Source organism: Balaenoptera ricei, chromosome 2 (genome assembly GCF_028023285.1).
Source record: "Balaenoptera ricei isolate mBalRic1 chromosome 2, mBalRic1.hap2, whole genome shotgun sequence".
Taxonomy (NCBI): Eukaryota; Metazoa; Chordata; class Mammalia; order Artiodactyla; family Balaenopteridae; genus Balaenoptera; species Balaenoptera ricei.
Genome location: NC_082640.1, coordinates 174,245,913 through 174,270,518, shown reverse-complemented (window position 1 = coordinate 174,270,518; position 24,606 = coordinate 174,245,913). Strand labels below are relative to the sequence as shown.

The 24,606-nt window shown below is 47.8% G+C and overlaps 1 protein-coding gene across 2 annotated transcripts in view; it reads right to left on the bottom strand.

Moving 5' to 3' along the window:
• Positions 1-609: 609 nt before the first annotated feature.
• TDP1 (tyrosyl-DNA phosphodiesterase 1) overlaps positions 610-24,606 on the bottom strand; it is a 74,511-nt gene continuing 50,514 nt past the window's right edge. For both annotated transcript variants that reach the window (XM_059915816.1, XM_059915817.1), the window contains exons 14-16: positions 17,934-18,036; positions 7,747-7,855; positions 610-928 (exon numbers count right to left, since the gene is read on the bottom strand). In XM_059915816.1, the coding sequence (XP_059771799.1) occupies positions 855-928; positions 7,747-7,855; positions 17,934-18,036 (286 nt within the window). In that variant the 3' untranslated portion in view covers positions 610-854. The remainder of the gene's footprint in view (positions 929-7,746; positions 7,856-17,933; positions 18,037-24,606) is intronic.

Here is a 24,606-nt window from a genome sequence, read left to right as displayed (position 1 = left end):
GAAGGGCACCCAGACACAGAGCAGGAAGATGCTCGTCGCTCTGACCCAGGCAGCCGGGGGCTGGGGGACGTCCTGAACCTTTCTGGGCCTCAGTTCCCTCACTTGTGAACTGAAGGCACCCAATCAGTTCACCTTTCAGGGGGTCTTCTGAGCGAAATACTTGTGTGCTTTTTTATGATCCTGCAGGCTGTCTTTTGTGGACATTTCTGGGGACGGAGGAGACACCATGCACTCTGGGGAATGGGTGAGGGGAAGGCAGGTGGTCCTTGAGCGGGAAGGCAGCCAGCACGGCCGGGGGCGGGGGATGAAACGTCGTCTAAAGCTGCAGGGTGAGGACGGTCAATACGGCCCATGGCGTCGGGGTAGCCGCACCAGCCGACACACGCCAGACTCCCTCCAGCAACCCCGAGACACACTCAGAAAGCTGAGAGAGGGCTGGGTGAGAGGTCACATTCCTGCTCTGAGAAGTTTCAGCTGGATCCAGAGCACCTTTCCTGACAGAGCACAACCGACACAAGTCAACCTTCAATTCACAAGTGCTGACACCGCCGTGGAAGTCCTCATCACTAGGAAGATCATTTTACACCTATATATTCTTTTAACGTGGTGAAGTTTAATAGTTTTCGTTCCAAAGCATAGAAAAGGGAATTAAGAAAATATATAATTTTTTAAAGTGAGAATGTTAACAACGGCCATTAAAAGGATAACCAACATCTGTGTTTGAAAGCTCGACCTTTGCAAAGAGTTTTGTAGGAGGGCAGATAAAACATTAAGTGAACACCCAGTGCAAACAAGAACATCCAATGTTTGGGGTTCAATGCCTTACACGTCAACTTCACAGTACTTTACTGCTCTCAGGAGGGAACCCACATGTTCCCGTGTGTATCTGGTGCTTTGACATAAGGAATGTTCCAAATCCAGGGCCGATCTGGGGGAAAAAAAATTACGTAAGTATAATACTGATTTAAATAGGATTACAGAAAATTCACCCACCTGACAGGATAAAACTACTCATGGGCCAGAGTCTACAAATACTGAAGAGTCTTTGCTGAATCAAGCCCCGACGAGAGCCCTAATAGGTAAGAGCTTGTAGTTAAGGTTCATGTTAAGACATGGGTGAGTGAACATGGGAGCAGGCTGAAGCCCGGGGTGAATGCTGGCTTGCCACTTATGTTGACAAGTCACTTCACCTCTCTGAGCCTCAGTTTCCTTATTTGTATCTAAGTCGTGGAGCTGTCAGGAGGATTAAATGAAATAAACCCGTGTAGTGCACAAGACGTAGTGTTCCCTACAGAGAGAATGTAACAAATGAAGGCAGCTCATTTTCTTCTTTTAAGAACCTGGAGAAACCAACAGTGACAATGGGTACAGTCAAAGGCCATTTTTCTGCTCTCAGCAGCTGGTCATGGTCGCACAGAACCAAGAGGCCCAGCGTCACATCCCTGAAATGGTTTTGTTCTGTAACTTAAGGCTAGTGATTGATAAGGCATAAAGGTCTCTGTATAATGACCGTAGACCAACGCTGAGGAAAGCAACATGCCTTGGAATGGTACAACGGAAAGATGACCTAGGTTCAAATCCTGCCTTCATCCTCCTCTGCAGCCTGAGGAAGGCATGTGGATTTTGGCCTCAGGTTCCCTATCTCTGAAATGGGAAGTAATTACATTAGCAACCTCCCAGGATTACTGTGAAGCATGAATGAGAGAACATCTGTGAAAGTTCCTGGCATGCTGTAGGTGCTCAATATGTGTGAACTTTTCTTCCTTTTAACTGATGTTTCACAAATTGAAAAAATTGGAACAAATCTCTTTTACCATACATGGCTACTGCCAGAGTCAAACCATTTCACCAAGAACCATAATAATATGGGTAGGGTGTAGGGACTTCCCTGGTGGCGCAGTGGTTAACAATCCGCCTGTCAATGCAGGGGACACGGGTTCAAGCCCTGGTCCTGGAAGATCCCACATGCTGTGGAGCAACTAAACCCATGCGCCACAACTACTGAGCCTGCGCTCTAGAGCCCACGAGCCACACTACTGAGCCTGCGCTCTAGAGCCCGTGAGCTACAACTACTGAGCCCGTACACCACAACTACTGAAGCCCGAGCACCTAGAGCCCCTGCTCTGCAACAAGAGAAGCCACCGCAATGAGAAGCCCAAGCACCACAATGAAGAGTAGCCCCTGCTCTCAGCAACTAGAGAAAGCCCACGTGCAGCAACGAAGACCCAATGCAGCCAAAAATAAATAATTAAAAAAAAATACGGGTAGGGTATAAATACACTGCAAGGATTAAAAATAAACCCCCATATTATTGTCCTGAGAAATATGGAGAGATGGAAGGGTTGCGTGCTTATAGTAAACTGGCCACTTGGCAGGTCAGCTGAGATGGACCATCCCACTGCAGCAGCTGCTCGCCGGCCCCGCCAGCAGCCCCTGGGGGAGGCTTTCTCCCTTTCCTGAACAGAGGCAGATGGTAGCTTGGAGGCCGAGCTGGCAAACAATGGTATCTGCTGCTCCTCCCGCCCAGCCTCGCTGTTTGTTCTGAATAATCACAGGGCGAGTATGCAAATGGCAGCTCCCAGCAGGAAGTGCAGGAAAAGAATGCCAAAGATGGCAACAAGTTATCAGAACCCTGTTCTCTCCCCCTTTGGCCTTGAGATGGTTTGAAAGCATGAAACCACACTTTCTGGTAATTAAGTTTCTTAAGAGGTAAGGGGCTAGCAGGGCTGGAGACTTGACTCCCTGGCTACTCACTGGCCTTAAGAAAGCACCCGCTCTCTTCCACTGGAAACACCATCTTCTGCGGCTGGACTTCCCTTTATTTACCCCTTTCCCTGCAAATTGCTCTGTTGGGCAATGTCTGCTCTGCTTCATCCCCCAGGCAGAAGACCCCCCCAATCCTTGCTATATGAATAGCCATTAGAGAGATTCTTCACCAGTGCAGATCTGTGATACAGGCATTTGCCAGTGAGGCTGTAACTTAAAGACCACCACTGCATTTACAGTGGACCCTTGAACAACTTGGGTTTGAACTGTGAGGGTCCACTTATATGCGATTTTTTTCAATAAATACACACTACACGATCAGTGGTTGGTTGAATCGGGATGTGGAACTGCAGATACGGATGGCTCACTATGGGGCTTGAGCATCTGTGGATTCTGGGATCCAAGGTGGGTCCTCAACCAATCCCTGGCAGATACCAAGGGATGACTGTATTCCTTTCCCTCAAATTTAGCCAACGATGACCAAGCGAGGACCTGGAAACCACGCTCCTGGCAAATCCCCCCAAGGCTCTGCTTTATAAATGAGCAAATGTCTGCACCTCCCGGGCAGAGCCTTCCCATGCCAGCGGCAAGGCCTTCCACTACCGTGGGGGAAGGCCACAAAAAGGGCCAAGAGGAAGGTGAAAAGAGGGGGATTATGATTCTGTTGTGTCTTTTTACCCATTACTACTGGAAATCAGCCATTACCACTCACTGGCTCAGATGAAGGCCTGTTTCAGGCAATCCTCCTAAACTGTCCCATGAGAGAACAACTTGCCTCATGATACAGTCACACGTGTATATGTAATACTTGGTAGTGCTGGTTAGATGCCTGGTACTCCGCTAGACAAACACAAAGGCCTCTCAAGTTTGTGGTCCAGGGCGCAGGCAGACAAGCAGGCGCGCCCTGCTGCTGGGAAGCTGAACCCCACTGTGTCTGTGCAGCAGTTCCCTGACTGGGCTGATGTGGGAATTGCCGGAACATTTTTCTGGGACCCCACCCCTGGAGAGCTCGTTTCAGTAGGTCTGGGCTGGGGCCTGGCAATGTGCACCTTCGTCAAGTTCTAAAGGTGATCTTCACAGAATCTGTTCGGGATCTGAGGCTAAAGGGGATGAAAAACGTCTTTTTTTTTTTTCTGGAATACGATGAAAGGATTTAAAACAGGAGAGGGAACGATCAGATGAGCCTGGCAGCAGCGTGGAGGACGGCATCCAGGGGGAGGAGCGCAGAACCAGGGAAATGAAAGCGCAGCACAGTCTGGGTGAGAGTCCGGCTGAGGCCTGTGTTAGGGCCACGGTGGGGGAGGACGAAGGACAACCTGGGGGGCGTGGTTCCCTCTGTGTGTCCCTGTGGTCAGGGACTGCATGCTACAGTGTGTGATTTACAATGTTAGTGATTTTGCTTTGCAAAAGTTTTCTTTTAAAAACACAGTTCCTGCTAGTAAAATGGGTTTGGGTAAGTGTAACTTTTCATGGGAAGAGAAATATAAACTCAAGGAGGGCAAGGATTTGTGTCTGTCTTGTTCACTGATCTATTCCAGGCACCTAGCTGGTGTCTGTGCACAGCAGGTTCTCAATGATACGCCTGTGGGGAGAGAGAATAAGCAGCAAGCACAAAGCAGGTGCCCCTGTAGCTGAGTCTTCGTTTTTGTTTTATTTGATCAGTTTCTTGGTGTCAGGATGTCTGGTGGTCTCTTGTATCCAACTGTGATTTGTTCACATTAGTATATTTCTTTGCTAAGCTTTTCTTATAGTCTCTTGACTTAAAAAATACTGAACGAGATCTTATATATGTTAGAGTGGCTTGAAAATCACTTATTCAAATGCAGTGCTTTTTTTTTTTTAAATTTATTTTTGGCTACGTTGGGTCTTCATTGCTGTGCACGGGCTTTCTCTAGTTGCGGTGAGCGGGGGCTACTCTTCGTTGCGGTGCACAGGCTTCTCATTGTGGTGGCTTCTCTTGTTGCAGAGCACGGGCTCTAGGCGCCCTGGCTTCAGGAGTTGTGGCTCACAGGCTCAGTAGTTGTGGCGCATGGGCTTAGTTGCTCTGCGGCATGTGGGATCTTTCCAGACCAGGGCTCAAACCCGTGTCCCCTGCACTGGTAGGCGGATTCTTAACCACTGCACCACCAGGAAAGCACCAAATGCAGTGCTTTTGAAGTGTTCTTAACCACTCAACTTTTCCGAACACTGGTAAGATGCCTTTTTTTTTTTTTTTTAACATTTATCTATTTTTGGCTGTGTTGGGTCTTCATTGCTGCACACCGGCTTTATCTAGTTGCGGCGAGCGGGGGCTACTCTTTGTTGCGGTGTGCGGGCTTCTCACTGCGGTGGCTTCTCTTGTTGCGTAGCAAAGGCTCTAGGCACGCGGGCTTCAGTAGTTATGGCTTGGGGGCTCTAGAGCACAGGCTCAGTAGTTGTGGCACATGGGCTTAGCTGCTCCGCAGCATGTGGGATCTTCCCGGACCAGGGATTGAACCTGTGTCCCCTTTAGTGGCAGGCGGATTCTTAACCACTGCATCACCAGGGAAGCCCAAGATACCTTTTTAAGGTGCACGTGACTCCCCCGAATGTTGGCTTTACAGGAAATGGTGATATCTGAATCCCTGGCATTATTCTACATGCTAGTAAAGCAGTGTGGAAGGTAAAATAGTACTGATAAAAAAATTAAAATGTTCCAGTCTCTCTCGCATATGTCTTTCAAAGGAAATGCGTAAAAAATAGAAAACTCAGTTAAACAATGGAAAACTTCTGCTTGCTGGTCAAATAAAAGGATTACCATTTTCATTACATGGTCTAAGACATTACCTAGTTGTAACTTTTAAGATCTTGGGAATGCTTTTTCTAGTGGAACTGAGGGAACCTCAGGATATTTTTAAGGCTCCTCTACCTCTTCCATTCTTGCTTTTACAGTCCTTTGGAGATTAGGATTAGAGGGGGTGAAATTCCAGCCAAGGTTCCAGGCTGTGGGTGGGAGGTACAATGCCTGAGGCCAGACCGCAGGAGGCTAAGCCTAAATAAGGCTGTCACAGTTAGTCCTTCCCACCTCCAACCTGTTTATTCTGGAGCACTCAGGTTGGGGGTAGGGGTGAGGGACATGAAGAGCAGAGAAAGGGAGAAAAGACAGAGGTGCAGCGCAAAGCCTGAAGGGGGGAAGGTCACTGGGTCATGTCCTGGGCTAGGGACTATCCTGCATAAGCCTCAGCCTCTTCTGAATGTCAGCTCATCAGGGGGAGGGGGAGGGATGGCCATCAATCCACTGTTGTAACTGAACTGGACATTTTAAATAACAGAAACAATGGCTAACAGTAATCAGCTGCTAACTCTGAGCTGGACACTGGGTTAGATGCTTTCTAGACCATATCTCAGTCACTCTTCAACAGTGAGCTATGCACTCTCATGTTCTCATTTTGCAGAGACACTAAGGCCTAGAGAATGCAAACCACTGCCCAAGGTCACTTAATAAGTTGTCAGGCTGGCACATAAAAACGGCCTGGATCTAAAGCATCTGTGGGTTAGAGGGTGGGGAGGAGTGGTCACGGATTTCTTGAAATTCTGGTAAAACCTCTTGCTAGTGAAAAATGAACATGTGTGAATTTACAACACATTTAGAGGACTCGACACATTTAGAGGACTCAGAAAAATGCACACGGCTTGGAAGGAAGGGAACAAGAATACCTTCCGAAACAGTATCCACACGATTGATCAGAGAGAGATGAAGTCACCTGGGCGAGGCAGGATGAACTCTGTCAGATGTGCCAATACAATCTGAGAAATGGGTCCATCAGAAGGGCAGGTTTGGTTCATCACGAAAGCCAAAAGGGCGAGTGAGGGCGGGGAGGTAGCTAGAATCCAACCAGCATTGCTCAGGGAAGGAAGGGACCCACTGGGGCAAGGCTGACTCCGTAAGGGAGTCCGAGAGTTTGTATTAATGGGGTGGCATCATCAAAACTTACCAATCAAAAACCAAATTTTCCCTGTTCACATTCAGCCTTCACTCAAAAACCACAGATTACAATCTGGCTACCTGTGCAGGCCTCTACCCTCCAGGGGAAAATACACCAGCCACAGTGATATAAGAATCTGCCATTTTAAATTAATAAGCTTGTCCCCATTACGCATCTCCTCCGGGGTGAGCTTGGTGAAGTGTGAACTCACCCCAAAGACAGATTTTCTGGGGCTGAGAAGAGTAGCCCTGAGGCTAGCGGGGCTGGGCCAGAGCTGGGATGAGGTGGTGCAGCCGTCCCAGCCAGCCTTCCTCCAAAAAGCGCTGGGAACCTGGACCAATACTCCACTGGCTATCTCTTGCGAAAAATACCTGGTCACTGTCCTTGAAGTCCTCACCTAGCGCAGCAGTTCTCAGAGTGTGTGGCCTGGGGACCTACTTTTTAAGGGGGTTGGGGAGGGGGAAATACCTTTAAACTCAAAATTACTGTCAGCGTAACATTAAGCCATTATTTGTCACTTTCACATGAGTGTACAGATGCTACACGACCTGTGTGATAACACAACAGAGCAGCTGTGAGAATCCGGCTGTTAACCCAGATAATAAAGGGGTTTGCAAAAAAGGTAAACAATGCCATCTTCCAAACTAACTTGTTTTTGGGAATAGTCATTTTATATATTTTTAAATATACAAATGGGTTTATTAGTATTTTAAAATAAGTTAATAAATATTTTAAAATTTACTGGTTTTAATTGCTGATATGATTCATATCAATAGCTATAAAAGCCCACGTAAACAAAAGCCCTTTGAGGTCCTCAGTAATAAAATGTAGAGGGGTTCTGAGACCAACCAGTTTGAGAACTGCGGCTCTGGTGGCCACACACGGGGCAGCAAGGGAGCCTCTGCAAAAACCTGCGCTTCCAGGGCCACCCATGAGCCAGGCTCCCAGGGAGAGCCCAACCCAATGGCTTTCCCTGGGCTCTGTTTGTTTCTGCTCTGGTACACACACCCAAGGTTTTCTTTCACCAGTGTCTCACCTTTACTTCCATATAGTTCTGGAGGCAGGTCATACGGCACAGGAAAGGAGGCCGTTGGCTCCTGGCTCCTTGAGAAGAATTTCTGTTTCACTCTGAAACTGTCCAGGCCCTGCAGACACACAGAATCTATAATTGCATCTCATTTTCTGGAAAAAGATATCAAGAAGCAATTATATTTTTAGGATACTCACAACAAAATTCAGAGCTATTTTTGTTATTTCAGTGCTATTTTTGATATTCAGTAGGTCAAATATATTTACAACACTCCCCCAAATATTCTTTCCTAAAAATAAGAGAGGTCCAAATGTCAGAAAATAAACTATAGCAAAGTTTGCAAAAGTCTAATAAAGGATACAAAGACATAAGAGAAAAACAATTTTGGATGTTACAGCTCATTTCCACTAACCTTTGTGTACAGCAGCAGGGAGTGTGTAGAAGACACTGTGTAAAAATACCTCTGAATACTTTCGATATTGCTATCTATAGTAATGGGCTGCTCACTCTGGTGAAGAATGAAAGTTGCTTTCCTGTATCATGAAAGTGTCCAATACGATGGGATAGGAATATAAAAGTGAGAACTCTTCAAGACCCGTCAAAATGGAGGGTTCATCCCATGAACTCGAGAATAGGCTACTATTAACTCTGGATCTGAATGAGGGTGCAACTATAGGTGCCACACCCAGGCCGATGTACACACTGCACTGCCTCCTCACACAGGGCCTGCCCGGTAGTGGGGGTGCCTACTACGTCGGCTTTGCCCTCCCCAGGCCTCCCCGCATCGATCATCTCCTGGCCCCCTTCCCGGATGATCCTGGCGTTCTGTTTTTGCCTCATTCCTCTGGCCACCCATCCACGCACAGATCCACCCTTCTCATCCTAAATACCCACATATCAAACAGTGCTAACGTCTATGAACCCATATAAAGAGCTACAACTACAGTTCTTCGGAAGATGAGCTAAGTGTCAGGGCTGTGTGGACCTGGGATTTGGGCAACCTGAGTTGAGTCTCTGTGCTGGTATTTAGGGGCTGTGTGAATGGCTCACATTTGCATTCATTCATCCCACACATTATTTCTTGGGTCCCTCTTCTGTGTCAGGCATGGGTGCCGGGCACTGAGTGCACCGGAGTCACAACAATTATCATGATCCCTGTTCTCGTGGCATGTACAGTCTAGTAGGGAGACATTAAACAAATGCATTTATAGAAGTAAAATAAATAACTACAATTTTTGATAAGCGCTATGAGAGAAACAGAGGAGTCCTAGAAGAGAGAATAGCAGGCCTGTTTTAGATTTGGGGGTGAGGGGGTGCTCAGCGGAAGCTTCCCTAAAAAAGTGACATTTTAATTAAACTCTGAAAAGTGAATAGTGTTTGGTTAGTTGAGAGTGGAAATAATAATGTTCCAGGGACTTCCCTGGTGGTCCAGTGGGTAAGACTCCTCACTCCCAATGCAGGGGGCCCGGGTTCGATCCTGGGTCGGGGAACTAGATCCCGCATGCTGCAACTAAGAGTTTGCATGCCGCAACTAAGAACTCCACATGCTGCAACGAAGATCCCGCATGCCGCAATGAAGACCTGGTGCAGCCAAATTAAAAAAAAAAAAAAAAAAAAGTTCCAGGAGGAGGGAACATCATCTGCAATGGCCCAGAGATGGCAAAGAGCTTGCGTGTGCTAGGAACTAAAAAAGATGGTCAGTGGGACACTTGGCCACTTATTCACTAGGCCTCAATTTCCTCATTTGTAAAATTGGAATAACTTTCTGGATGTTACCATACTAACGTTTCTTACTTCAACACCTAGCACAAGTCTTGGTGCATAGCTGGTCAAGCAATGTTGAGCTGCAAAAATGGGATTAAAGTACCTTCCCTGCTTACTTTATAGGCGTCTGCACAGAAGCAAATGCAACAAGATGCACAAAAGTGCTTTGTGCCAGTGAAGACCTACAGGAAGGCAGGGGGTGACAGCACCAACCAAGATGGTGGTTAGTAACTCCGTGAAAGGCAACACGTGACAGACGCCGGGCACAAACTCTAGGCAGAAAGGGAAGAAATGACCTCTTGCCAGTGGCAGGTTAAGAAAAGGGTCTGTAGAAAATATTTTCGCTGGGCCTTGAAAAATTGATGTAATTTTGATAGAGAGCTGGCAGGGAAGAACATCAGGGGAGACCGGCATGACCAAAGGCAGAGCTGGAAAAGCACAGAGCTGGCATTTCAGGGGGACAGCGAGTGAAGCAATGCCCCGGAGGAGAGCCTGGGACACTGGAGAAGAAACGCAGAGCCAGGCTGCAGAGGGTTTCGAAGGAAGCAGCTTTGGACATCTGAGGCTTCTACCTGTTTATCTGGGCCCAACTCCTGGCCATAGTGACTCGGGATGGGCAAGCGGCCTGAGTCAGAGGTGCTGGGGAAGAGATCATCTTTCTCTGGGGAGCTCACCTGGCGAGGTGTAAGCCCTGAGCTGCTGGGGGGCGTCTCATGTCCTTCAAACAGAAGTGGGTGTTAGAAGAACTGAATACTGATGACATGGCCCACGCCCGTGGATTTAGCCCTGCCTGAAGCAAGTTTGAGCTGGTTAACCTTCACTTACAACCCAGGGTGTCACAGGACCCCGTTTAGAGTGTGGCCTTTACTGTGATATACGGTGAGGAGTTGCAGGGTTTTGTTTTTTTTTTTTAATTTTTATTTATTTATTTTTGGCTGTGTTGGGTTTTCGTTGCTGTGTGGGCTTTTCATTGCGGTGGCCTCTCCTGTTGCGGAGCACAGGCTCTAGGCGCACGGGCTCAGTAGTTGTGGCTCGCGGGCTCTAGAGCGCAGGCTCAGTAGTTGTGGCACATGGGCCTAGTTGCTTGGAGGCATGTGGGATCTTCCCGGACCAGGGCTCGAACCCGTGTCCCCTGCATTGGCAGGCAGATTCTTAACCACTGTGCCACCAGGGAAGTCCCGAGTTGCAGGGTTTTGAACAGAGAAGTTCCAGTGTAAAGGTGGAATGGCAAAGACGGGAGAATGGATCAGACTGGGAATTGCTAGAGCCCGAAGACCAAGAGCTATTACAACAGGAATGCGAGATGGATTAGAGATGGTAATGGGGATCCAAGTGTAAGTATCATCACAACAAACAATGAAATAAAAGTGAGGTGAATTTGGATGAGAAACAGAAAGACAGAAATGGATCTGAAAGAGGCTGAGGGAAAACGTAGTAAAAATCAGAGCCAAAGGGGCTTCCCTGGTGGCGCAGTGGTTAAGACTCCACGCTTCCACTGCAGGGGGCATGGGTTCGATCTCTGCTCGGGGAACTAAGATCTTGTATGCTGCATGGAGTGGCCAAAAAAAAAAAAAAGAAAAGAATTCGTGCCTGGGCAGATGGGATCGGATGGGATGACCAGATGTGGATGGGCGAGTGGCAGCAGTGGAATGCCAGGACGTGGCTCTATTCGCTGAGTCAAAGAACACGAGAGGTTACAAAGAACCACCACCTGAAACAGTGTTGCCCAGCTGTGGCCTCCTGGGAAACCCTGAGGGCCCTGAACCCATGCGCTGGGCCCAAGGCAGGCTGTCAGAGGTGGTGCGGGGAGCACGAGGGGGGGTTAATGTGGCGGCTCTTGTCAATTGTACTAGTTCTTCCAGCCAGAGCCGTCTTTGGCAACAGAGGGACAATAAAATAGTTTAACCAGAATGGAGAAAAGAGAAAGTAGAGACTTGAAGACTGAAAAGTCCTTGGGGATTTAGTGGCAGCATTTTTGACTCCGATTATAGGAAAGAGAACCCGCCATCTGGGGAGCAAGTGAACCTGGCGCTGAGCAGGGGCTGAGCTGGCTCTCAGCCCTGGGACAAGGGCAGGGATGCTCAGGGTACCTTCCTCTGGAGGGAGGAGTTCAGGACATCGATCCATGATTCTGAGACGGTTTGTGCATTATTCCCAGAGGTAGGAGGCGTTCTAGACACAAAGTGCTGGGCAGCCTAGTGGGCGCCTGACAAAGTACGTACTCAGTAAACACCAAAATGCACCGAGTTCAAAGACAGAAAATTTCTATCTCCCTGAAATACAGATGCCTAAGGGTGTGGAATACAGCTGCTGGTCTTTGAAATCGTTAGATGATCTTTCCTATATTGAGATTTTTCTGAACCTAAATGCATTAGTCTAATCTAAAAGTTAAATACACCTAAATTAAAGGGACAACTCAAAAAACACAATAAAACTGATAAATTGATGTTAGACGTTAAAAGAATAAAGTCTTCAATTAAACATTTATTAAGCACCTACTATGTAGCAACAACAGCCAAGTGCTGGGTACACAGTCAAATGTACCTTGACATTAACCCCCAAAGCCCTTCCAAGTGTTCCTAATCAAAGGGAAAGCTACTGACTCCATGCTCTATGGCAAGTTAGGTTAAGTTCAAAATGATGTGTTTATAAATTCATTCATTTAAAAGCAGCAGAAAAAAATGGGAAAAAAATCAGTATTTGGTTACCAGGGACTTATCAGCTTCCAGATCAATCCCAGAAGTTTCAAATGGCATCATAATTATGAGTGGGAAGTGCTGGCTCTCCATCCACTGCAGTTTGTAGGCCACACAGCGTGTCCCTTCACACGGCCATTGGTTCCTGAGTGACAGGCCTGTATGACGGCTGTGGGAAAGGAGAGCTGCCGGGTTTCTTCCGGCCGACCACCTCTGCAGTGTTTGAGACCGTGCCGTTCTGGGCACAAAACCTGACCGTTTGCAATGCTGGCCTCAAGTCAGCGTTCAGGAGCACAGAGATCAGGATGGCCACTGGTGAAGGACAGAAGTGGCAATTCCGGCTGCTGCTAACTCAGAAACGTGGGCGTTTCGGACATGGAGTTCTGCCTAAGGGCCACAAAGGTGGGCTGATCTCAAGAAACTGGATTTTGGATGCTGTCCAGTCAGAAGAACGACTACAAAACTGGGTGCTAAGTAAGTCTTTGGCAAATGTGTAACTAAAGGTATAAAAAGACGTATCTTGATAGTACTGAAGGGAGAAACCCAAAGAAAGAAATCACACTGGGCTTCATTTCACAACAAACTGCCTTACTGTCAGTAACTCTTTTAAGATTATGGCCAATACAGAAATCTTTAAGACATTAAAGGAATATATAGGGATTGGCATTTGTAGTTAAGGCAACAGACTTCCGTGAGTGAGTGAGAGCGAGCGTGAGCCTGTGTGTACGGTTTAGTTTGCACAGAACAGCCACAGGTGAGCCATCCCACGCTGCAAGTTGCTCACGACGAGATTCGTGAGCACACTTAAGCACCTCCTGCACCCGACGCCCCTTGGACTAAATCCACGTTGCCTCTGCAGCCACTGTTTTGCACACGTGTTCTCCTCACAGAAAGGGGAGAGGGTACTCCGCGAACCTCAAGGGAGCAACACCAACAGACTTCACTCAGAGCCTCCCGTGTGCCGGCCCTCCGTGAGAGCAGCTCCCAGCCCAGTCAAGGAGACACACGAGTCATCGATGACGACACAGGGGACACAGGAAAAGCCCCGGTTCTCGAAGGCTGTGGGGCGCAGAGGAGCAGAGATGTGAGAGGCAGGTGGGGTTAGGGGCCTCGGGGGGTCGTTCCTGCTACAGATTAAGGCTGCTGAGAAGGGTGGTGTGGTGGCTCATTCTACGTGTCAACGTGACTGGGCCATGGGATACCCAGGTAACTGGTAAACATCACTCTGGGCATCTCTGAGGGTGTTTCTGCGTGGGGTTAATATTTGAATCAGTGGACTGAGTAAAGATGTTCCCCGCCAACAATGTACCATCCAGCCAGTAGGGGGACTGAGTGGAACAAAAAGGCCGAGGAAGGGCTGCTTGGCTGGGACATCTGTCTTCTCCTAAACTCAGACTGGGACGGAAAGCATGGGGTCCTGGTCCTCAGGCCTTCAGACTCGGGCTGGCCCACACCACCAGCCCTCCTGGTCTCCAGCTCACAGACGGCAGGGCTTGGGACTCCTTGCGCTCCAGAATCATGTGAGCCAATTCCTCACAGTAAGTCTCTTTCTCTGTGTATCTATATATCCTATTGGTTCTGTTTCTCCAGAGAAGGCTAAGGGGCCTGGTCCAGAATGAGAGGCCGTCGCTCTGTGTGGCTGGAACACGAAAGGCCAGGATTGAGAGGGAAGAGGTCAGACCCGAGGAGTCAGGAGTCAGGCCGCAAAGGGAAAAGCAGGCCATGCTAAGGAGTCATCGGATTTGAAGCAGGTGGGAGACATGACCAGATTCATGGTCTGGAGACGTTCTGGCAGCAGTGGGCTGAGCAGCTTGGAGGTGGCCTAGGAAGTGGGCCGGGAGGCAGGTCTGGACGCGGTGGCAGCAGGGATGGCCAGAAGTGACAGATTTACAGGGAGCATTAGGAGTTAGGGGTGACAAGCCTAGGTGATTAAACAGATGTGGGGGGAGAGTGAGGAGTCGGGGATGACTTCCTGCAACCTGAGCTGGGACAGTGGGGGGAAGGCCAGGAGCAGTTCATTCCGAATCAGAATTTTATAACGGTGTGGCGTAGGTGATTAAGATGATGATTTTGACGGTATCTGTAAGGCCCTTCTCCTCAAGTACCCTTGAATGATATAAATTACACTATAATCCTAAGGGGAGATAAGTTTTATAGATTCAAATTCTCTGAAAATTGGCCTGATGAGACCACTAACCCTGCCTAAAAAACTGATGGCTTTCCACTATTTGCGTGGGACAAAGTCTACTCCAGCACGTCCTGCTTGCCACCTTCCTTCATCCTTCAGAATAGGACTCCAAATGCAGAGCCCAGGCCACCCCCGGCCCCTTCCAGGCACGTGGAGCTGGTTGCTATTTCTCAGATATAACGTGCACTGTTCCCTCTGGCTGGGAGCCTCATCTCCCCTGATGGTGGGTTGAGCCCACATTCATTTTTCAAGACCCGGGTCAAACGTCATCTAAATGAAGCCTTCCCCAAGCCCCCCCAGGCAGACTGCTCACTCCCTCTTCTCAGTCCTTATATTCTGGATGCCCCATAGCTCTCATCACCTACTTGTGTCTGCTTCCTTAACTTATCCATGAGCTTCCTGAGAACAAAGACTCCATCTCTTCCTCCTTGTGTTCCCAGGAGGAACCAAAAAGGATGCAGGAGGTGCTTGTGGAGCTGACGGTACAAGAGGTCATCTCAGGCAGCCAGATGTCCGGTGACGAGCCTGGCATGCATTCTGAGGAGGGAAAGCCGCTCCTTCACAAGCTAAGTCTCATTCTGTGCTCCTATAGCCTCAGCAAGATGACTAATTACCTCCTGTCATAGATCTTTGGGTTGCCCTCAAAGTCAAAACCATAAATGTTAATTCTGTGAGGGCCAAACAAAGGTCTACTACTTTCCCAGAAGCTCCACGTAACAGTAAATGATGCAGATGAGTTATAGTAGCTTAAGGACAAAGTCTCCTATGTTGCAAGATCCCCTTTAACTGCTTTCTGCAGATAAAACACACATCAACCCACTTACAGGTGAAACCCTCTGGCAGTAAGTTCCTACCTCTTGAGTGGCTTCCTAGCTCACAACAAACTCCCTTTTCTGGAAACAGGCCCCTACTGGGGGACGGGGTTGGGAAGGAGAGAGGCGCGCAGGGCAGACCCAAGCTTGCGCAGTGACTGTAAATGCAGGACCCCTGGTAACAGGGCCGAGAAGCCATGTGGTGGAGTCACAGCAGGGGCGGCAGCCCAGAGAGCCCGCCTGCTGCCCGGGCCCCAGAGCTGGCCGGCCCATCCCTCCCACGTCTCAGCTGTTCCTCCCTTCCCTTGATTCCATGACACTCCCCCTTCTGTGGGCCTATGTCAGCTCAAGTTCGTGTCTATAAAATGCACCTAAAAGAACTCGGACACCCGCTTTGAGCCCTCTGGGCTCTGCACGCTCAGGCCAGGTGCCCTCCTCACATGTCTAAGCACCCAAGCTCGCACCTGGGACGTCTCTCAAACAAGGCGTCTGCTTCCCTTCTACGACCTTCTTGCTCAACTCGACCCATAGCTCCTTAGGAGGCAAGGTCAAATACTTGCGTACTGTCCACACGCCTCATCTCAGCGCTTTGCCCAAGTCATTTATGATTTGCTAAAGGACACGACGATCCGCCCAGATGGGAAAAAGTCTGATGGCAAGACAGCGGCAGTGTGTGGGTCCTTGTTAATGTTGTGGAGCAAGCCTGCTGTAAAGCACTGCTCCCCATGGGATCTTCACGTTGAGACGCCCTGGAACCGCCTGCTGGAGAAGCCACTGTCTCAGTATGTCAACTACACGGTCCCCCTGCTGGGGGCCTCACTCTTGAATCTGCTGGCACAGGACGGGGGGGGAGTCCATTTTTTAATATTCTTGCCTGATGGTTTTTATAAATAACTAAATCTCTACTTTACCAAGAATGCGCTCTAGTGGGACTCGCTCTTATTCCAAAAGTATAGAAATAATAGTCTAGTCCAGAGTCAATTTGGGGATTCTAAATGATTATGCCCATTCTTTCTCTAATGTACACACAGAAACAATATTAGAGGTAAAAATTAGTAGCTTAGAAGGGTTGAGTGGTCCTGGAAGTGCAGTATACTTCTTTCCTAGCATCATTTTCATGATGAGGGATAAGGTCAGAACAGTTAGAAATGACTAGAATTTTGCAAATGCTGACATGAAAAGCCAACCAAGAGCGATGCAGAATTTATTCCTTTACTTAGGTGATTATTGGGAGATAATTCTAGCCTGAGTTCGAAGCTACAGCCACTATAATCACACCACATGACTGTGTATTATTACCCTGGTGCTGAGAATCTCCTACCTCCCTGTGATACAGCTGAGAGATCACAGGAGAATCAGTTAGAGACGGAGGCTTGAGAGCTAGATCCACTCAGCGGTGGAACCTTAGGGAAGTCACCTCCTTGTCTACGGAAACCATCTACTGACGGGGCTGCGAAGGTGATCTTTAGCTGTAAGCAGCATTAGGATCTGCTGTTTGACTCTACAGGAAAGAAACAAAAAGTGCTAGAATCTGCCCTCAGGAGAGGCCTGTGGGACAGTTTAGTAGTGAAACCCTCTGAGACAGAGAAAAGGATGGATAAAGAGTGGTGAGGGGAGGAGAAAGGGAGAGAGGAGCTCTTCCCCAGAGCATGCGTGAGAAAAGGAACAGTGGGGAGGCCTGTCAGGCTGGGCGGGAGGGCAATCTCAGCTCGCCTTGAGACGATACCCACACATCACAGGGCCTGGATATAAGTCTCGGGACAAGCACACAGCACTGCCCTGGCTAAGTCTTCTGGTCCAGCCCAAGTGGTTTGCCATGGGGCTGCATCACGTGTGTGTTTAGCTCAACTAGAGCAAGGGGCAAAAAAAAGAAAAAGAAAAAAGCATTAGGCATCACATGGTGTGGGCAGTTCCAACTGCATCCGCCAACGAGTGTGTGCCCAGAGTGGGGTTGGGGGTGAGAGGTGGGTACTGGGGACCCTGTGTGCCTCTTAAAGAGGGAACAGCTCTCTGGGCAAGAGGAGTTCTAGTGTTGAGAGAAACATACGGCTTGTAAAACCCAGTCCCTACACGAAAACTAGCTACTCTGTTGGGTGTTCAGCTGCAGAAACTGAGCCCTGTTCCAAACTCAGGATGCAAGCTGGCTGTTCTGGTGCCCTTCTGGGGGGCTTCCCAGTGAGTCTGGTAACACGTCCTCTGTGACCCCCGGGACTCTGTCTCTAGCAGATGCTGTGAGCTTCCCTGCCTCCCGGCTTGTGCTCAGCCATTCCTCCCACGAGGCTGCCCTTCCCGCTCCTCTCCGCTGATCGAGAATCCTCAGCATCCTTCGTTGCCCCCAAGCCGACCAGCTTCTGAAGGCGGTCTCCAGTCACCTAGAACAAGCCTCGCACTTGGCTGACTCACCCCTTTGGTGACTTGTCACTTACTACCTTATAGTAAATTTTCACATGCTGGTTCACAATCTTCATTTAAAGATTGTTATTAACTTTACCCAAAGCAATGCCTTTGATCACTAATCTGGAACACTCCTTGAGAGCAGCGATCCCCTCACACCCAGAACAGTGATCGGTGAATAAATTCATCAGCTCGAGCCTGTGGTTGGGAGCACGGGCTCCGGGTCAGTGCACAAGCTTGCGACCTCCTGACCTCGGGCAGGTCATCGAGACTCAAGAAGAGAACACAAACCCCCATTCGCTTCACTCGTGACCAATCATCTATCAAGTGTGCACTTACAAATGCTGATGGGAGGAAAAGGACGCCGAGCTCATAGGAGCGGATCATCAGCTGGGCGCCGTTCTTCTCTAACGCTCCCCAGGCGGCCTTGGACAGATTGGCGCTGCGGGGACAAGGACAGGGAGAGGGTTGACTCAGTGAGGCGTTTTAGCGCAGGTCAAACTCCCACAGCTGCGAGAGCGACGGTCAACGCCCGAGAGCTGCAATCATGTCCATTCAGCTTCTGGCAGAGTCCTGCATTGTGGGAAATGGAATGTAAATCCTGCTGTGCTATAATCCTCAAGATTTATCCAACTGCTTGGTGGGAATGTAAATTGATACAGCCACTATGGAGTACAGTATGGCAGTTCCTTAAAAAACTAAAAATAGAACTACCATATGACCCAGCAATCCCACTACTGGGCATATACCCTGAGAAAACCATAATTCAAAAAGAGTCATGTACCACAATGTTCATTGCAGCACTATTTACAATAGCCAGGTCATGGAAGCAACCTAAGTGTCCATCGACAGATGAATGGATAAAGAAGATGTGGCACATATATACAATGGACTATTACTCAGCCATAAAAAGGAATGAGATTGAGTTATTTGTAGTGAGGTGGATGGACCTAGAGTCTTGTCATACAGAGTGAAGTCAGTCAGAAAGAGAAAAACAAATACTGTATGCTAACACATATATACGGACTCTAAAAAAAAAAATATGGTTCTGAAGAACTTAGGGGCAGGACAGGAATAAAGATGCAGACATAGAGAATGGACTTGAGGACACGGGGAGGGGGAAGGGAAAGCTGAGACGAAGTGAGAGAGTGGCATGGACATATACACACTACCAAATGTAAAATAGATAGCTAGTGGGAAGCAGCCACATAGCACAGGGAGATCAGCTCGGTGCTTTGTGACCACCTAGAGGGGTGGGATAGGGAGGGTGGGAGGGAGACTCAAGAGGGAGGAGAAATGGGGATATATGTATATGTATAGCTGATTCACTTTTGTTATACAGCAGCAACTAACACAACAATGTAAAGCAATTATACTCCCATAAAGATGTTAAAAAAAAAGATTTATCCAACTGCTAATTAGAGATAGCTTCACCCTCACCTGTGCTTTCCCCTGAGGGCAGCTATTAAAATAATTATCCTTCCTTAGGAAGACCCCCACCCCAAAACCCCTTTCCTTTTCACTACCCTGCTGTAGCCCTAGACAGGAGATCTCATTTTGTTGTATATAAAAGTAGCACTTAAGAAAAAAAACTATGTCAAGAAAATGCAAATCAAAACCACAATGAGCTATCACCTCACACCTGTCAATGGCTATCATTAAAAAGACCACAAATAACAAATGTTGGCGAGGATGTGGAGAAAAGGGAACCCTGGTGCAGAGTTAGTGGGAATGTAAACTGATGCAGCCACTATGGAAACAGTATGGAGGTCCCTCAAATAACTAGAAATAGAACTACCATACAATCCAGCAATCCCACTCTGGGGTATATGTTCTATGAAAACCAAAACACTAATTTGAAAAGATACATGCACCCCCATGTTCATAGTAGCATTATTTACAATAGTCAAGATATGGAAGCAACCTAAGTGCCCACCACAGATGAATGGATAAAGAAGATGTGGTATATATTAGCGGTCCCCAACCTTTTTGGCACCAGGGACCAGTTTCGTGGAAGACAATTTTTCCACGGACTGGGGGTGGGGTGGGGGGAGATGGTTTCAGGATGATTCAAGTGCATTACATTTATTGTGTACTTTATTTCTATTATTATTACACTGTAATATATAATGAAATAATTATACAACTCACTATTATGCTGACAGGAGGCAGAGCTCAGGTGGTAACGTGAGCAGTGGGGAGCGGCTACCGTAAATACAGATGAAGCTTCGCTCGCTTGCCCACCGCTCACCTCCTGCTGTGCGGCCCAGTTCCTAACAGGCCACGGACTGGTACCAGTCCGTAGCCCGGGGCTTGGGGACCCCTCGTATATATAATACACATACACACACACACACACACACACACACACACACACACACACACACACACACACTAGAATATTACTCAGTCATGAAAAATGAAAAGTTGCCATCTGCAACAACATGGATGGACATGGAGTGTATTATGCTTATGAAGTCAGACAGAAAAATACTGTATGTTACCACTTACACATGGAATCTAAAAAATAAAACAAACAACTATAAATATAACAAAACAGAAAGAGACTCACAGATACAGAGAACAAACTAGTGGTTACAGTGTGGAGAGGGAAGTGGGGGGCAAGACAGAAGTGGGGGATTAAGAGGTACCACCTACTGTGTATAAAATACATAGGCCACAAGGATATATTGTATAACACAGGGAATAGAGTCAATATTTTATAAAAACTATAAATGGAGTATAATCTATAAAAATACTGAATCACTACATTGTATACCTGAAATTAATATTATAAATCAACTATACTTTAATTAAAAAAAAAAACTATGTCAATGTCATCTTACAGAGTAGTATCTTAAGCTTCACATTCCCTTTTCTGCCTCTGGTTTTGGCCAGGGAGTGCTAATTTCTACTTTTAATCAAAAGAAAACAGCTCCAAGGGCACTAGATTGGTATTTGTATCCAGAAAGAAATAGTGCCTTTACAATCATATTTTATGTGGACAAAGAGTTGTAGATACGGCTGAAAATCCCACGATGCAGCGGGAGGAAGGCGGCTTGGACCTGCCTGGAGGCGCCAGGATGCAAGCAGGCTGCTCAGGAGCGGAGATGGAACAGCTCTGAGGCATCTTCAGAAACTCTCTCCCGCAGCAAAGCACGCCGAGAGCTCTCATCCATCCGTTAATCAGTGTAAACCCGCTGGGACCATTTTTTTCAATGAGGCTCACCCAAATTCTATCTCATTTTTAGAATGGAGAGTAAAACCTCAGCTATTTAGACCCTTAAAGCCTGACTTTGTGGATAACAGAAAGATTCATTAAAGATTCATTCACTGGGGCATCAACCACTCTCCTGAGCCAAGGGCTGGGACTGCTGTCGTGGAGATTGAAGTCAAGGAGAAACAGGCATCAATAAGGTGCAAAGAACGATCTCTGTTTAGCATTCTATGGGAACAGACAAGGAGGAGTATGGAAATCAGAGCTAAGGAAGCTCTTAAAGCAATTAAGCTATAACTTCAAAAAAAAAAAAAAAAGGGTATTCACAGACCTCCCTACCTTCTTAAATGGACCACACTGAGGACAGGGGACCTTTCTTTGATGCCCAAGAGCCACAGTCATGAACATCACTATCGGTGGTGTGTCACAAAGACATAAAATGCAGAGGAAGTGGGAAGTTGACAATAAAGTGATATTACGACTCTAGAAAAACAGCTTGCTTTTATTTCTCTCGCTTGTTAGTAACATAAAGTGACCGCCTGGGCCGAGACACAGGTTTAGTGGCAAAACCAATCAGTGAGCGTGAGGTGGAAGCCGTCTTCCTATGAATAATTTTTCCAGCTTTCTAGATTATCGCCTTCCTGGTAACTCCCTCAACTTGTCGGCAGAACATTATAGACGAGAGGCACTTTCCGGAAGGCTTATTCTCACTCTTCCCTCACGAATCACGTTTTCCTCAACATCCCAAGATCTGAGGGCTTATTCCAAGGTAAAGATCAGTGGAAATCATGAGAACATCTCCTCAGACGGTTTCCTGCAACCCTCCTTTGTATTTGGCTTCTAGTAGAATTCTAAGCATCTGGAACCTTAAACTCTATCCTGAATAATGAGACTAAAAGTCTCTTGTAGGCTGTCTAGGTGATAAATTTTTATTCCTGAAATAGCATCTCTGACACTTCTCTACACTCTGAATACACTTTGGATCACTGGTACGCAGGGCGGCCAGCACATGGGGTATATATTTGCAGACTCCAACCCACCTGCTGTGTGTGTGGATGGGCAACCGCCAGTGTCTGGCAGAGGCACAGTGGCACCACAGGGCTGTTTATGACAAGCTTGTTTGCTCCTGAAACGCCGAAGGAGTTCCAGCTTCTCGTCTTCTCCATTCAGGACCCATGCCTACTGCCTGTCCTGGCTTCTTGCTGTGGCCACTATCGCCCCTCAAGCTCAGCTCTCCATGACTCTTCTGTCTCCTGCTGGCCTGAGCTGCTTCTCCCCCAAGTGCTGTGCTTTCATTCTGGGTACTGGATGTGCTTCATCACCTGAGAGCATTGGGGTCTGAACTGACTTTGCATTCTCTGGGGTATCGAACATTTGTAAGTTGGAGAACTTCGGAGGGTAGGATTCTGGATGTCCCGCGTTGTACTGTCCATCAGAAACTCTGCCCAAGCCATTAAGAAAGTAATGGTGAATAAAACAGTGGCTTCTGGGGGATGGAGATGTGTATTAGTCACAGTGTTCAACCAGAGAAGCAGAACCACTTTGGGTGGGTGGGTGTGTGTGTGTGAAATATACAATATATATAATTTACAATAATTTGACATCAGGAAAGTAGCTGTGAGAGCCAGTAAAGCAGTCTGGGTAACGTTGCTGTCTTTGCCCTAGAGCCGCAGCTTGAGGTCTGCAGGGTGGACAGAAGCCACAGAGGATGAATACATAGTGGAGGAGAACAAGCCAGAACCACAGGCAACGAGCTGAAGCCACATATACAGGCTCAAACCGTGTCTTTTTGTGCTGCCTCTGGCACTGAGGGTGGGGTGTCCTGCAGAAGCCGGGCCCTCACCGGAGCTAAACGCACATACCTGGCAAGGTCCAGGGTTAGAGAAGTTGCAGCAGGACCAGGAAAAAACGCAGCAATGCAGGGCCAGCTGCCACCTCATGCCGAGAAGGTGAGCCAGCCGAAGGTGACAATGTGTGGGTTATCACGACAGTGCACTTCGCATCTGCCCTCTAAATCCCCACAAGACTCTCCTTTGGGGCCCATCCTAACCAGAAACATACAAGAAAACTAACCGGAAACATACAAGAAAAGGGACTCTGCAAAATGTGGTTCAGCCCTGGTCCAGTCCAGAAAAGGGACTCTGCAAAATGTGTAAAACTGACACATTACAAAGCCTCCACAGGGTGGGATTTTTTTTCCTGAGCCCCTGCTAAGATGACCAACGGTCAGTTATTCAACTGGACAGTTTATGGGCCCCTCAATGACCAGGAGCTCGGCTGTGGCCAGTTCTCTGCCACAGCCTTCAGAGCGTGGCTGTAGCTAAAGATCTGATCTCAGCCCATACTATGGGAATTTTGTCCCACAGTTTAAAGCTTTAAGAGTAAATTTAAACTAATAATGTATAACAGAGAATTCCTGAAAGAAAGCTCAGTAAAGCACAGGGATGCCACATAAGGGACACGGTGAAGAAAGGAAGGCCAATGCTGAGAACAGCTCCCTGGACCCCAAATCAGGAAAGAGGGTATCGCCCACAAAGACACCCAAAGGCACTCCTCTTCCTCCTGGGCCTTAGCTTCTCGTCTCTAGAATGACGGATCTCAGCCGATGAGGCCAAAAATCCCTTTCCAGACAACAGTCTACAACGACTACAGATGTCCATACTCGCCTCTAACTAACTCAGTCCCTCCACCTACATACTCCAACCGCGAAGATAAAATCCATGATAACGTGTTGGGAAAACAGCCATACGAGAAAGGAGAAGGGAGCAAGGAAGGTGATCTCTGGGCCGACCCTGCAATGGCATCTGAAAGCCTAACAAACATCTCATGGCAGAAGCAGCAGAAGCCATTACCTCCAACCCCAGCGTGAGCGCTGGAGCGGCTGACCGAGTTTACTTCTAAGATTCTGTTGCAAGGTGTCTGAATCCCCGAGGATGACTGCTGCTTTGGGAGACGTGTCCTTTGATACAGCACTTCTTTCACGGTTGGTACCTGACGTTGGCAGTGGCTGCCTCGAGCGCAGAGACGCCTAACAGACCGAGCTTTTCGCCACGCATCGCGGAGGACGGGGGTGGGGGAGCAGATGCTCTCACAGACAGATGCAATAAACAGAACCTTGACAGTGGACGTGAGAGAGGATGGAGATGGAGCAGCTGGGGTGACGAGGGGGGAAAACGATCAACTCGAGCTCGTGCTGCTGTCGCCCTGTCCTCAAACCCCACAGCTGCATGCCTGTCACACACACACACACACACACACACACACACACACACACACTGAGTCACCTTCCCCTTTGCATTTGCTGTAGGTTTTCCTGTATTGTGCTCGGGCTCTGTTTCTTTTTATGTACTGAAAAATATTTTTGAGGAATACAGAAAGATATTCTCACTGCAAAGGATGTGAGTTGTATCTAGGTATATGCAAGGATAGAATCTTTAATTTTGATGGATTCTGTTAAATTTCTCTCTAAAACTATGTCTTAATTCTGCCAATTATCCACTTTTAAATTGTCATTTGTCTTTTTTATTGATATACAGTGTGCAATAGTTTCCCGCTGCTGCTCTTACAAATTGCCACAAATTTAGTGGCTTGAAACAACACAAATCTTTGGTCTTACACTTCTGGAGGTCAGAGTCTGGAGTGGGTCTTGCTGGGCTAAAACAGGGTGTTGGCAGCTTCCCTTTCTTCCCCTCCAAACCTGTTGTCTGCCTTCCACTCAAATAATATTCTTAACTGCCAAACCCCGTGGGCTTCTAGACCAGTGGTTCTCAACTGGGGGTGATTTTGCCCCTAGGG